At 42.1% G+C, this 15,803-nt stretch overlaps 1 protein-coding gene across 1 annotated transcript in view; it reads right to left on the bottom strand.

The window, feature by feature from the left end:
- The window catches only part of LOC308154043 (von Willebrand factor D and EGF domain-containing protein), a gene marked incomplete at both ends in the record, with an annotated part of 53,402 nt that extends 38,569 nt beyond the window's left edge, over positions 1-14,833 (bottom strand). The window contains 12 exons of the mRNA XM_080527223.1: positions 1-523; positions 708-910; positions 1,024-1,306; positions 2,749-2,822; positions 3,309-3,526; positions 5,336-5,471; positions 5,625-5,714; positions 6,794-7,026; positions 7,250-7,315; positions 8,271-8,499; positions 9,009-9,193; positions 14,725-14,833. The exon at positions 1-523 is cut by the window's left edge and continues 406 nt beyond it. Of these exons, the coding sequence (XP_080383349.1) occupies positions 1-523; positions 708-910; positions 1,024-1,306; positions 2,749-2,822; positions 3,309-3,526; positions 5,336-5,471; positions 5,625-5,714; positions 6,794-7,026; positions 7,250-7,315; positions 8,271-8,499; positions 9,009-9,193; positions 14,725-14,833 (2,349 nt within the window). The remainder of the gene's footprint in view (positions 524-707; positions 911-1,023; positions 1,307-2,748; positions 2,823-3,308; positions 3,527-5,335; positions 5,472-5,624; positions 5,715-6,793; positions 7,027-7,249; positions 7,316-8,270; positions 8,500-9,008; positions 9,194-14,724) is intronic.
- Positions 14,834-15,803: the final 970 nt, after the last annotated feature.

Below are 15,803 nucleotides of genomic sequence, written 5' to 3'. Positions count from 1 at the left end.
CGGCCGTGGCTCAGACACGTGGTCCTCCGGGAAGAAATAAGCAAAGCTCTCCAGGTCTGTTTGGCTCAGGCTCAAGGAAGTGAAGATGGGCTGGAACTCATGCAGCGCCTGTCTCTTTGGCCTGTCCGGGGCTAATAGGAAGTCTTCTCTGAACTCCCCATCGAGCTCACTCTCATCGCCACGTCCCCCGAATCCCACATATGTCCAAGAGGGCTGTTTCTGTTTCTCTACGATAGGTAGAGCTGGAGCGCTTTGGACAGTCACTTTGTGGACACTCTGTTCTTGCTCTGAGCTCTTTATGTGCTCAGACGTAGTGTCCACAAAGGGAAAGACGGAAGTGTAATCCACGTTGTCCTGGGAACGACAGCGATGCTGAGACGATGGGCTAAACAAATTATCAGAAGAGCCGGTGGCATGGTGGAGAGACAAGCTGTATCCCGCCTGACATCGACAGAACGGCTTCTTTATCACTTCCTTCACCGCTGGTGGTGAGGTGTCGAATAAGCTCTCCCCTGGCGCTATTCTGACAGAATAAAAAACAAGAGAAATAGGTCTCAGAAAATGAACCATCACACCAGCCTTTGGATTAAGCTTTAAAATTGGCTTTTATATTCATTTTAAAGTAGATAATTCCATCCAAAGTTATTGGTTGGAACAAAAAAGATCCATCTGAATGGTTATACTGTATGGATGAGAATCAAACTTACCTCCATTCCTCAATGAAGCGTTCATGGTCATTACTACTGAAGGTAGTGGTGTCAGCCCGATGGAAGTCATTGCGGCCGTTGCGGTCGAAGGTCCCACAGAGGCCCTGTGTGTGGCCGAAGTCCACACTGGGCACCCTGATTGACAGACTCATCCCCCAATCACTGACGTCGGCCCTAACAAAGGCCCCGGAGGGAAAGATCAACTACAAAAGGAGAGTTACATCCAGCAGCTAATTAACATGTCCTCTCATGCAAACAACACATTACTCTTAACACATAAAATCATAAAAAGTGAAAGATTTAAATGTAAACCCACTGTAACTTTCTTCCCCTGGTGTGCCTCGTGGATCTTGATCCCACTGGTCTTGGTCCCACTGCCTCCCAGGTTCTTGAGAGAGAGATGAGGTCTGGTCTCCTGTCGCTGCCCGTTGCACATGTCGAAGGTAACGACTTCATTCCCCTCCCGAGCAGCCACCCCACAGTTGCAGGCCACAGCGTAGTGTCTGCTGCCACAGTCCCACTGACGAGCCTGCACCTCAAACTGTCGGCTCAGGCTCTGGGTAAGTACAAACGTGCCAGTCTGGTGGTTGTCATAGCGTCTGGTGGGGTAGATAAACACAGTCACGTTACATTGACAGATTTGGCATTTAAGCAGACACCTTTATCCAAAGACACTTACTACATCAAATACATTTGTCTAAGTAAGTGAGTCATGTATCCATCGGTCATCAAAAGAAATAGTAATCTATGCCAAAACAAGGGGCCATTGGCAGTTAAAATGCTAGATGCTTTTTTTTCTTCTTCTTTAAAAATTTTTTATAGTAGAGAAACTCTAAAAATGTCAATGTACAGTCACTACTGGAAGTAGGCCTAGGATAGTTTTCTTCCAAAGAAAATAATAATACAAATCCTTATAAAAAAAAACATAACGTTAAGGGGCAATTATCTTAAAGGGTTAGGGTTAGGGTTAGGGTTTCCACAAGGTAATTGTAAACAAACACTGTATAAAGATCATTTCGATTTGATGGATGGTCAGTCCTTGCATCCATAGCTCCATTTATGTATTTTAGAGGGGTTACATTAACATTAACATTTTTGCCATTTAGCAGACACCTTTATCCAAAGCCACTTACAACAAATACATTTGTCTAAGTAAGTGAATCATCCATCCCTAAGCTGTTTAATAGGCGGGGTGACCGCTTTGTTGTGGTTTGAATCCCAGATTTACCCATTTAATGCTTGTTGGTGTACAGTCTAATAGCTTTTTTATCACTAAGTGGGTGCTTTACAGAGAAAAAGAACAGTTGTTTTTTTTAAAGGAAAAACATTAACATTAGTCAATCAAAGAACATTGCTAGGCGGTGGCAGTGGGCTAATGATATAAAAGGTGCTCTTAAACCTTAAGAGATGCTGTGGTATTTTCCGCGACTACAGCTGCATTTTGTACACCTCCTGTTTTGGGCTTGAAATGGAGCGATAGCCTGAGCGTGTATAATACATCATATCTATACCACTGACTTACCTAATATGGCCATGAAAGTGTCGGCTGTAATGCATAGCCTCGCCTAAAGCATTTTTTCTCATGAATGTGCAACGGTAGAAATGTATGTAATGTAGGCTATGTATGTTTTCTGACCGGACACTTACTACTATTATTCTTAGTTGAGTAGTTTCTGAAGAGGGCTACTTTTACTTGAGTAAAGTAACTAAGGATTTTCAGTACTCTACCTACCTTTACTTCTGAAAATATATCTATTTTTAAAACCCTAAAATGTACAGCCTATGCTGTGTGCCCAACTATGTTATACAATATTATACCGTCTGTGAACAACAGTTCTCCCTTTAAGCTTCTATAAAAACATCAGCAGTGTTGAAGGTATGTGACCTTCATTAGCCAGTTTTCACCACTACCTCTTCAAAGTGGTGTGTCAGTGTAGGTGAACAAGATACATTTAAAACAAAGGCAGAAGACATTAGGGTTGAACTAGGCAGTCTCACATACTGGATGGAACACAACAAGGCGACACAACAAGACAGTTACCTGCCATCAAATGTAATGATGTGGGGATCAGTTAAGGAGTAGCAGCTTGCTGTGGGAATGTCCTGAACTGTGACCTGTGAGGTTAAAGAACAAAGCTTAGCGTGGCCATCCTGATTTAAGTGTAGGCAGCGGGCTTTTAGGTTTCTACTAAACACAGCTGTGGCTGTCTGCTCTTACTCATGACACATTGTCTAGGGAAGTTGTGGTCCTGGTGGGTTAAATGTGTCCTATCGGTATTCAGGTAGCTAGTTCAACAAGAATGACTGGCTACTTCTTTTCTTACTGCTTACTTAACGTTGTCATTAGAATTATTATTTATTAATTAATATACGTACTACTTAAAAAGCCTCTTGCTCTTGAAACTGACATTCAGTCATTTGAAAACATTGACTTTTATTTATAATACAGGGGTTAACACACTGAGACCAAGGCCTCCTTTTCAGGTGCCCCCCTGCCCACAATATTGACACAATAACAAAACAGACGCATTAAAAAATGCAACACAGTTCAATACAGAAATCAATATGTCATATAAAACCACAATATATTTCGAGCAGTACCTTGAGGGGAGAGGGGCTGTAGCCCCTCCAGAGGCGGGGGGCCGCCGGGCTGGGTGTGCCACTGAGGAGGCTGGGTCGGTTGCCGTCGCGGGTGAAGTCAGTGATGGCGGTGAGGTGCAGGGTGGCCTGGCCGCAGCTGTTGTCCCTGCATGCGGTGGGTCGCAGCTCCACCTGACAGGTGGACAGGACGACGTTGGGAGCCTCCAGGCCTAGACTGTCTGGGATGTCAACAGGCTCATAAACACACACACACACACAGCTGCGGGAATCTAGCCTGCTCTGATGGCTTTTATGAGTCTCTGCATTAAATGATGGTTATTAGTGCTGTGCACGAAAATGTGAAAAGGAAAACTTGATAGGAATACGTGACATGGTCTGGTGAAAAGAGCCGCATGTCGGCAAATCTCATGTCGCACAAATGAGCGAAAAGCTTCTTAAAAAAAAAAAAAGTTTACGTTTTGAAGTTTTGAAGAGCCAACTCGATATATCAAACAACAGTTTTAGGACCACTAAATAATTTGTGAATTGGATTCACTGCCTCGCTGCCTGTGAGGTAAGAAAAACAACGTAAAAAAACCGTAGGCTAACCGTTGCCATGGTCACGTAAAAATGTTATTGATGACGTGAACTTAGCCTGTGACCTGTCATTAGAGCAGTAGCTAAATATGGCGAAGCGCAAATACGGATTTACATACATTGACAATATAAAGGGACTGAAACCCCAGTCTGTGGCTTATGCAGTCAAACACTGAGCATGATCTGAAGAGTAGCTCTGTCTACCATCACCCCAGACTTTGAAACTGTGGGAATGTCATCAGGAGTAAATCACATCCCCAATTATCTCATTATCTTGCCCAAATGCATGTTGAGTGACAGCCCGTTTAGTAGGCCTACTCAGAGAGATTATCATATTGTGTGTGTGAACACAGATATGTAGTTATGATGTTAATTTTATTCATAATCACCAGGATCAGCAGCACGCAGTTGCCTACTCATCAGTTTATTAATTAGGATCAGTTTGCTATTGCTAGAGTAATGTGCTCTATTTGTTATTTTATGTAAAAAATAAAAAATAAAGGAAAAAAAAGAAAGTCATGATGACATTGTGTGTTTACTAGCCCATTTGACATTGTGTAAGTGTTTACTAGTCCATTTTTGAGAAATACATTTGCGTGGTTTGAATTCTACAAAAGCGGGTCGCAACTTAATGACCATGGGAAAATGTGGGTCCCAAAGCCAGACCAGTTGAGAACCACTGCCATAGGCTACTGGGTAAGTGATACATGGCTTGTAAAGCAAGGACCGTGTAATCATCTAATTATGTGTAGCTATCTAATTATGTGTTTTTAGCATGTTCACATTCTATTAGCATGTTGTGATGTGCTAAACATGCAGTTAGATGTTCGTAGCAATGTTCCTTGTTAGCTCTAGCCTACTAGCAGCGGTTTTGCATGTGTTTTGATTCAGAGCGCATTTCTCCGCTATTTGGTTTCAGGTGGACCTAACATTCAAATAAGCATCTTCTTCAACTATTTTCATATTTCAATGTATGACACATCATTTGAAAAGCTTACAAATCTACCTTCATAAACTGGAGAAAAAAACTGGAAAATGCCCTAACCAGACCCTGTCACGTAGTTGTGTTTATATGCAATAATACAACAGAGAGACCCTTTTGTACATAACCTCTCTTCTCCAGTGATAGACGACCACATCTGGGCCGGCTACTGTGGTTGTCCTGTTTACATTTACATTTTTGGCATTTAGCAGACGCCTTTATTCCAAAGCGACTTACAATCAATACATTTGAATACTAAGCATGTGAATCATCAGTCCACCATTCGTAGCAGGAAGACTAGTCCAGCTCAGGCCCGGGGGCCATTGATAGAAGGAAAAACCTTCTCCTATCACCTTCTTCTAAAACCTAGTTTTTTCTTTTTTTACACTGGAGAAACAGAGAAACAGTAGAAGGGGGGCAGTAGAAGTTTTTAGGGACACAGTAGAGGGGAAAGCGTGTGTGTTCTCACCTGAGTCTCTGACGATGAGATTTAGGGGTACCCCACAGTAGCGCTCCAGCCCGTGGCAGGGGATGGGAACAGTGCTGTGAATGGTCAGCTGGTGTGCTTTGCTGTCCTCTGCAATGTGGAGGACATCTGGAGAGAACTGCAGGCAGAGAGCACAGGCAATGAGTTCCTGGACAGGCCCCAACAGCACAGCATCATGGAATGCACTTCATGTGATTAAAGCAGAACAATAGAGTATAAAAAGAGTGGCAACCCAGCTTCACAATGACAATGAGGAAGGTTTTTTTGTTACCTTAATTCCAGCATAGAAACTCTCACTCTCCTTGGGCAAAGACTGCGTGCGCGTGGAGTTTCCCCAAAAGGTTGAAACACTGCAGGTAAACTGTGATAAAAAACAAAACATTATTATCATTATAATTATTTTGCTTTATTTTAGTTAACATGCAATTCATTAGGCACACATTTGTAGCTTATACATGTTGGCTTTCTACCTAGCTGCCTCAAGACACACACACACACACACACACACACACACACACACACACACACACACACACACACACACACACTAAAATTGCCCAATTGCAGTAGCTACTTATTAAACACTTATAAGCCACAAATGAAAAAAGCCACCTTATAAGTGTTCCCCATACTAAAATGTAAAAATTACATAACTACCCATTATCAACTAATAATAAACTGTAAAACGAATAAGAATAAGAATAATAACTGTGACAACAAGTTGTCAGGCAGTAAAATAAATCAGCTATTACAGTAAATCATGACCTGTCAAGTCAGCAATAGGGCTGTTTATGATGAAAATGAACATATTCCATGAATAGTTTCCCTTCATAAAAACGGCCGATATTTTGCCTTGCTTTGTATTTGTAATTCATGTCAACATTTCACTGAGTAATAGGCAATGTACTATACGTGAGTGATGCACTAGCATTGGATCGGGCGTGTTTAATTTAAAACACTAACCTTTGACTGGGCCCAGCTGTGACATGTAGTGTGTGTGGAACAGGGCCTTGTGAGTGAGCCCAGCCCTGCGTAGCTTCACACAGAGGCCTCACATGGCAGCGACCATGCTCTCATACTCATAGTGAATGCTACATAATGTCTGAGTTAAAACCTCAATACCATAGCCCGAAAGAATGGTCTCGTAATGTAGTAACCATTAGGCTATTGTAGACGAGCTCTAACACAAAGCATGTGCAAGGGTCCATACAGAAATAAAGCGTGAGAGGGGCAAGCCTAACCTGGCTCAGATTTAACCCCCTTTTTCCTTCCTCCGGTCCTAGACAGAATGACACACCATCCTCAGTTTTTTTTTCTTCTTCACAGGTTGAACCCTAACCAGAAAGGTCAGTGGGGATTCACTGGTTAAGCCCCCCCCCCCCAGTGAGACTCCACCTCAACATGTGTGACCTGTTTGACAGGGATGACCTATGACCTTACCGTCTCCCCCAGTCTGAAGTGCACTCCATCCATCTCCACCAGCGAGGAGAGCTGCAGGGTGGAGTCTTGCCTTATCTCAGCTTTTGTATTAGGGGCTATGTGGCGAGCCCAAACTACCCGGTACCCCACCGGCTGACTGGAGGTCACCCCGCTGAAGGTGCATCTCAGGTGGACACTGTTACCAATGAGCTCAGGGGTGATCACTGGCTTGGTAGATAATGCAGGGAGTTTTGCTAAAGCAAGAGAAATGAGAGGAAAAAGCAGGAATTTAATCAATCTCAGATGTGTAGAGAACATTCTAGAATTGGCCATAGATCATCACACATGTAAACATATTTAGCAAAGTGTTTGCTGCAATCAAACCACTCGTTGATTTCTCTTACAGGAATGTCATTATGAATGAAGCATTGGTCACCCATTCAAAGTTGAATTAATGTAATTTGTATTTATGTTTACCTTTACATCGGCCGTTGACTTCCACCTCACCAGGTGGACATGATTTAGGTGTAAAATCTGATATGACTGAAAACAACAAAGATACAGTTAGAGATTTAGGAACTTTTCCCTGAAGTACTGTATAGGCATTTCTATTTCTTCAATCCACTGTGACTATCAATGAACAGATGTTCGTTGTTACTTCAAGTTCAGGTTACTAATGATAATTGATGTGAACCTTCACAGTTGCAGTAGTAGTGTCTTATTCCAGCCTATTATGCTGAATGTGATATCTGCCTCAGCAGTCGTCTTGTCCACGCTGTCACCCCCGGCAACAGTCATAAGAGAGTCATATACTGTATCTAAGGTCGGCTGCTCTTTTTTTTTATTCTTATGTTGTGAGTAATGAAACTGATATCAAGCACAGTATAAATAGACTGTTGATACTGTAATTACCTTGTATAAGGCCCGTTAGCAGCTCCGCCAAGGGAGTGTTCTCAACTCTCTCTGTGTTATAGCTAGTGTGGCCGGTTTGTAAGCGGAAGGTAGCGAGTTCTATACCTGCTTAGGGCTAGCTACTCTACCCCGCTGTTCGCTACAATATGAACACAGCATTTAGAATTTCATATTTCATATAGGGATGTGAGAAAAAGACGATAGTCTTTTTGACAAATGTCAAGGGTAAGATGAGCTCCTATTCAATAAACATTAAGAAGGATCCCTCAGCACGGCCAACAAAATAAGGACATAATAAGACTAACTCTCAAATCCATGTGTTGAGGCCACATATCAAGTTTCACCCAACGTGTCACCCAAACACTGCCAAGAGAGAAGGGAGAGATTAGCACACTAAGGCGCATGCCATCATCGCAAGGTCCCTGGTTCGATCCCGGCCATTGACATATCCTGCATGTCATCCCTCCTCTCTCTCACCCATCGTTCCTGTCAATCTCTACTGTCTCTATCCCAATAAAGCAGAAATGGCCTAATTTTATTGTTGTTGGTTTTTTTTAAAGAGAGGAGGGAGAGGAAGGGAGTTCACCTTTAGCACAGTAGCCCATGCACCCTTGGGTGGGCTGCAGGTAATAGACGAAGAAGTCCCCACAGTTGCGCACTGAGATGGGGATGCGGAAGAGGCAACAGTCCTTGGTGCTCCCGTGGAAGAACTGCCAGGTGGCGCAGGCAGAGAGCTGGAGCATCTCCCCCGGGCGGGGCAGGGAGCTGTCCTTCAGAGACAGCCACACGGGCGCCTGAGTCCCACACCTGTTCATCTGAGGGAAACAGGACAACACCACCCAGTACCATTAGACCTCCCACCTGCTCCGGAGCTGCCCATTACGGTGAAGTACCATAGGCACTCATTAACAGCGAAGAATGTAAAGACAGTTGTTTCATGTGTGGTTTAAGTTGTATGCATGACATACTATACAGTAAAAGCGGAGAATCTCTACTTTAGTAACTAATAGTAATTGTTTGATTTCAAGTTTAGAGTGTAGAGACAAAAGAAGACACGGGAATGCTTCACTGTCCCATTTTTTACACAGGGCACAGTAGATTAGAAATGCAATCTATGCCTTCCACTACAGTCTGGATTTGCTAAGTGCTTGTGTATAAGCATGATTTCCATTCTCATGTGAGTTAATACTGAATAATAGCAAGTAAACCACCTCATTACTAACTGTAATGCCTGTTGAAAGACAACTTAATTCATGGAAATCACATAGCTACCACTAAGTGTCTCCATAATAACAGGGTTGAGCTGCTTTGGCTAACAACTTACTTCCACACAGCTGGTTGGCATCTCTGCTGGCTTATTGTTGATGCTGAAACGGTACCATCCTGCGGACAGTGAGTGGTCACAGATCAGGTCCTGGATGGCCATATTCTGGAGCTCCGTAGAGTCAAAGTCAATACTGCGGTAAGGGTTCCGTAAGGTCCGATAACCACCTGGATAGCACTCTGGCGCTAGGGGGGCGTGGACAAGGGGGGTGGGGGGACAAGGAGGGAGGGGGGGGGGGGTGTCACAATGTGTCACTACCCTGGCTCTAAAATGTCAGTCAGTTCAGTATAGGTGATATTGGGGTTATTGTAACCTTCAGAGCAGAGGATATCTAAATTGGTTAAAATAACACACATTCATCCTAGACCTGTCTTCACTCGACTCTCCTCCGGAGAGGACACTAAAGTCAATGGTGCATGACAGCCTCTGAACATAGCTTGTAGCTGAAGGCTAAAAATGGAGGAATGGCTTTTAAGGCAGAACTCTCAAATCCCATGTTATTTTATCAGTTGCACTGCATCTGCAAACACTCACCCTCCCTAGTCTGTAAAGGGCAATTCCACAACAACAGAATGTTGCTAAGACTCAACTCTTCACTTTCAAACATATTATGCCAAACAGAAACCCTAGATACCAATGATTCACAAAATCATATAGCTCTATGCACAAGGTAAGTTCCCAGTGAAGAGAAACATATGTACCTCTGTGTAAACCTGTAACTGTGTACATTCAAAGTTTGGAAAAGGAATTACCATCAAATCTCCCTGCGTTTTTTATGTAACCCCCAAAATGTTCTTCGGTGTTGTCTGCAACCGGTGTGAGATGGACGCTAAGGGTCTGTCTTAAGGACACCACACCGGATGTGTCAGCTCCCTTTTTTTACTTTATTTTCTGATTTTCAAATATATACAGTAAAAATGCAAACAGTAACAAATAAATTGACAAACGCCCCCCCACCCCCACCCCAAAAAACAAAAACATTAAGCCTTTGCTTGTTCTCCCTGTTCTTATGATGGAAATTGGTTGAGAAATGTATTTAGTGACTTAATTTCCCAAATATACAGACTCTTAGCTTTCATTTGACACCCAATTGGACATGCTCTGATGAATTTAATATTGTGGTCCTCATGGGGCTCTTTTATACAGAACTGCCCTAAATTAAAAATGGGTCAAATGACTCCCACCTAAAGTCATCCGAGTCATAGCTAATTATGACGGTAAGGCATGTTCTCAACTATGCCCTATCAAGTCCTTTGCAAAACTTCGGGGGAACTTATATGAAACTATTTTCTATCGAAATCTCTGCTCTACTGTGTGTATCTCAAACCATTAAAACAATAATCATATCGAAAAAAATGGCATAGGATATAATATGATATTTGACCACCACACCAAAATTACTCCAAAATGTATTCCACACCCCCTACTTGTAGAGGCTAATAACCTAATGTGTTATCAACATCAGCCTGATGGAACTGTAACGATCACCCCTATAGTCTATTATATAGTTGAGTTAGTTGCCAGACCAAACACTGAAAAAGACAGTTGAAAGCAAGTGTTTAGATCTCCACTGTCCATGCATAGACCTTGTCTGGGAGCTACATCACAGAGAGAGATAAGGTCATAGGTTCTCTAAACAACCATGTTTTCAGGCGAAGGACAATAGGTGAGACATGGCCGATGGCTGAACCAGTTAAATTGCCCATTTCAAGTGTTTACTCTTCAGAGCAGTGGGGAGGTAACCTCGTAAATCGTCTCTGGGGAATTCCGTCACAGACTCACATCAGCCCAGAGGATACAGATGATGCATTCTCCAGTGGTGTGTTTGAAGTCAACACAGGGGCAGTTCCGTCCAAAATGTAAAATGTTATCAGAGCATATAAAATTGGGTGTCAAATGAAGAGTATATATGTTTGGGAAATTACATCACAAATTCATTTCTCAACCATCTTCCATCATAAGAATAGATGTAAGCAAAGGCTTTGACTTCTGGTGAAACATACAGAAAACGTCAGAAGAAAACATACAGTAGAAATCTACCAGAAAATGTCTTAACCTCATTAATGTTCCAAGTAGACCCTGGTCAACTAATAAACTTATATTTTGTTTTTAGGCAATGGTTTGGCTTCTGTAAATTCAACAATCATTACGTAGTCTCTGGGTCATTCTATTGTCAAAACCCCACATACAGTGTCCTGCATACGTAATGAAACAATGAAGCATCTTCTGCTGGTCTGACACTCCAAAAGTAGAGTTAACAAACCATACCATAGAGTTGTATGGTTTGTTCAACTTCTGTGTGTTAAAGTGTGTGTGTTAAACTGCTATCTAGGGTTTTTGTTTGACATACGTTTGAAAGGGAAAAATCGAGAACCAGCATAATTCTGTTACAGCGGAATTGCCCTTGAGGTTTCATTCAGCCAGGTATAATTCATCTCAAATCACATTCTGCCGTCTAATCACAAAACCAACGACAAAAATCAATAACAACAATCAACTCGGATGGTCTGTGTGTCATTGGTGCTTAGAGATTTTTGGGATGAGCTGTGTCTCATACACGTTCAACTTCACCAATCTGCTGTTATGCAATAGTTCTAGGCCTTGGATACAAAGAACACCATGTAACTATACTATACCTCCAAGAGCACAAAGAGTTCATCTGATTAAATCCTATTAAAGCTTGTTCAGAGGAGGTAGTGCACAGCTGAATGTGTAGTAAGCGCAATTCTCTCAGGGACACATGAGCTAACCCACTCAAGGCTGCAGTAATAACCACTGTCTGTGTGTTATCTGTGCTATGTAGGAATGCTTTGTTGTGTCCTGGTGAGATGGTTATCAGGGTCTCAGGGCCACTCAGGAGAGCTGTTATTTGCCCTTTGAGTAGTAACTAGTGATGGCTGGGCTGCAGTGAAGGTTTGGGGCTGTAAGCACAGACGTATCCTTTGTAGCATCCTCTGCTCAATGGGAAAATTAGGTGGTGAATGCCCATGGGTGAAGGACAAACACCAAGTAACGGTCCTCCTTTCATTACTACTGTTACTACTGTGGTAAGATTCCATTCATGGATTAACAGTCTCATAACTGTTTCACATAATAGGTTTTGACTGTAAACATTTAGTTATCTCTGAGCAAGTTCCTTTAAACCTAATGGTCAAACTAAAGACCTTATTATTTGTGACAGAAGCTGGTGAATCCGGGTAGACGTCGGCAAATGATGAAATGCTCTGACTTTCTATTCTTTCGTTCTGAGAAATGAAAATAAATGTCAAAGTTCAAATCAATGACACACTCGCTAGTCAAGCCAAAACATTGCAATACAATGGATTCTGTGAGTAATCCCCACTACTACCTAGTTAACTATAGCACTACTTTACATTGTTAGCAGGGCTGTGTTAGTTGACTGGCGAGTGTGTCATTGATTTTCAACAACGATGAAAGTCTGAACAATTTGATTGATGCCGACTTGTTCCCGGTTTCACCAGCTGCTGTCACGTATTCACTAGGGGTGAGTGATGGGTATGCAGGAAGTAGACAACATCTTTAACTAGTATCAAGTGCTCCAGCTGGTGCACTGCTTTTCTACAACACGTATGAGCTCCATGCTCCGTAGGGTGTCAGGAAGTGACAATATTATTAAAGTGATAGTTCACAAAGCATTTCTCTTCATTTGGCTCTACACGCCAGAAGTTTGGATATCAAACCAAACAATTACTGTAAGGTTCATTTGGTAAAAAAAATGTTATTGGTATTTGTGTACATATTGGTTTCACCATTCAGAATGTATAGCACTTTTATGCATAGTCTCCTTTAGGGCACCTGACAGGTGTTTCTGGTTCACCAGGTGTGTTCCATCACATCATTTGTGCAGTCATCAGAGAGCTCTCAATGGTTTGGCTACGATATTCGTTGAGATCAAATCAATAAACGAAAAGGTTTAGTAAATAATTGGTTGGGCGCTGTGATTACAACAATTTTCGTTTTACCCATACTAGCCGATGTCCGATGACAATGCCAATGATGTAGTTATTGTAGTAGGTTCACCAGGTACTTAACTAAAGCTCACAATTGCACTGATAATGTTATTGGGACCGCTTGGCGATGTTTTCAGACAAGGGTAGCTGCTAGCTAGCTACCAAACTCAATGCATAACATAAGAGAATACCCAAGAATGGGTTGGGTCGCCAATGCCTTGTTCCATCCTTTTTCCCTTCACTGGAACTAAGGGGCCTAGCCCAAACCATGAAAAACAGCCCCAGACCATAATTGAGTCCACATACTTTTGTCTATGTAGTGTAGGTCCAGCCCCTCAGCTTACAGGTGACATGTCAGAGGGTCATTACATTATTTATACTGTCCAAACATCGAGCCATGCTGCCTGGGTCGATCTCTGATGCTCTGCGACATTCATGCAATTTGTGTTGGTAAAAATAATCCATAATGTTGCTATCTCACTACTGGCCTATTGTTGCCTGCCTAGGGGCTGAAGTTTTGCTTTGTATCCAAGCATGTCAGCCACTGTCATATTTATGAGTAAGCCTAGTTCTTACATGTTTTGCTTTTCTAATGGAATTGCCTCACAGGATAGAATCACATTTTTGTAATTTAAGAGCAGATCACTTTCCGGTGTAAAAACCCTAGAGATAATTGAACAAAACTGATGCTTTAAGTGAGAAGTTATGGCTTGTCAAAAGCGGCAAAAGACAGGAAATTCTAAATGTACACCACCACCCATGACTTCACCTATGCACTAGCAAGGTTTTCCAGCACACAGCTTTGGTACCTGCTTGTGTGCTGTTAGTTGGTCTACTGCACTTCAAACAACATGCTCCCCACTGGGCAGTGGCCTAGCTTATAATGGTAGCTACATGGGCCGGTTTCACAGACAAGGCTTAAGCCTAGTCCTGGACTAAATCACACTTTCAATGTAAAATATTCAATTAAGATGCTTTTTAGTTTAGGATTAGGCTTAAGCCTTGTCTGTGAAACCGGGCCATGGGTATAAGTAAGTATATAAGTATATAAGTAAGGGGCCACATTAATCAACAGCCTTCCTGGAGTTATTTTTAAACTTAAACAATACAGTGATGTTTGGAGCTCACATTGTGCCAAGATGTATCTTTGTAAGACACAGATCAATCAGTGAGTCTGCATTTCCATCAAAGAACTATTGATTTTCACATTATACAGTAATTGTCATCACACTTTCAGAGGGTGAGCCTAATGTAGTGGTCCATTGGACAAAGACACCACTATTACCATGTATTGACATATAAATGATCCCATCAAGACACACTTCTTTCACTGACTGTTCGTCATGTGGTTGCACCCTTTTGCGGGCATCATGCATCAAACTTTTGCCATATAAAGTAAAGAAACCCAACTACTCGAGGAGGTTTTAACTTTTGCTTCCACTTGGGACTTGGTCAAAGTTATCTCCCTGACTCCCTTTGCTTGCTATTAAATTACATTGCAAGAGAAAAATGGTCAAGTATGATAGCCGTCAAAGGGGACAACCACCCGACGAACCATCAATGAATGAAGGATTTTATTCCTTCCTTATTTTTATTAACTCTGCCTTGGCGGGGTAATTTTCAGTCGGAAAACTTTGGCGTGTACTATCTGTCCACATGAGTGCATAGAAGAGGATGCTATCCGGCAATGTAAAGCCTTCTGTTTCCAACGTATTGTTTTATTCTCTCTCATGTATTTCACTTACCTGACTGGACGAGCCTTCTCAGTTGCATCAAACATAGAATTACAATGCGTAAATATCCCGGGAACGATACATGAAACGATGGATAAGACGGGTAAACTGCGCAGTCCATTATGGCAATAACGATTTTTCCCAAAGGGAAAATATTAGTCAACTTTTAACAGTCGTTGCGTCCCATTTCAGAGTCCTTGGGAGTAGGCTACAATTGTTTGAGTGCCACAAGTGTGTTAACCTGTAGCTGGGAGAATTTCCTTAAATTGTACAAAACTGTTAATTTCGTTGGAAGGTTTAGCGGGAGCCCTCCTTTCAGCCAACTTTCCCATCAGGCCATAACAAGTCTCTCAAGGAGGGAACCGCCTCCTCCCCTTACCCTGGGGTGTAGGTGGACCCTAATAGGGGAATCAGGGACTTTAACAATCTGTTGTGGCTATATATTTAACAATGAATAGGCTATACTCTAAATGAATTCACTAAGCAGGTCTCAGTAACTCATCTCTGGAGTGTAGATTAGACAAACCAAGGAGAGGTGAAAAGCATCGCCAAGGCTTATCATAATATAATGATATTATGATTACATATCATATTATGATTGTTTATAAATACTGATTGTATGTGATGTATGCTATGATTGCCTATGTGTATGGAGATGGAGGTTCAGTGAATCTTACCCATGTGATGAGTAACCTTGCCTGAGCCCTGGACATAGTGTTAACCTGAGCCAATGTACTGTATGCTGTGGGCATCTGAATTAAGTGTGGCATAACGGCACGCAAAGCCCGAATGGCTGCGGCTAATCAGTTGATGAATATACTGCGGGACAACGCCACCTTTTTGTTACATGAGGGGAGGTCCTCGGGACTAAACTAAGCACTCAGGTTTGGTAATGAGGGAGCAGAGACATGAAACCAGTTCGTTAAGATCAAGACTTTATTAAATGACTAGAATAGATGCTACAAAATAAGAGAGCCTAAAGAAGGAATTACGGTTCATAACAATATTTTATTTAACACGTCTATGCTTTAAAATGTTTACTTTATGTTAAAATGTTATACAAAAGGTGGTGGCTGTACTTGCGGTAGTGA

Source organism: Nansenia antarctica (assembly GCF_963989245.1).
Source record: "Nansenia antarctica genome assembly, chromosome: 3".
Taxonomy (NCBI): Eukaryota; Metazoa; Chordata; class Actinopteri; order Argentiniformes; family Microstomatidae; genus Nansenia; species Nansenia antarctica.
The sequence above is the reverse complement of the archived record's forward strand: the minus strand, read 5'-3'. Positions and strand labels throughout refer to the sequence as shown.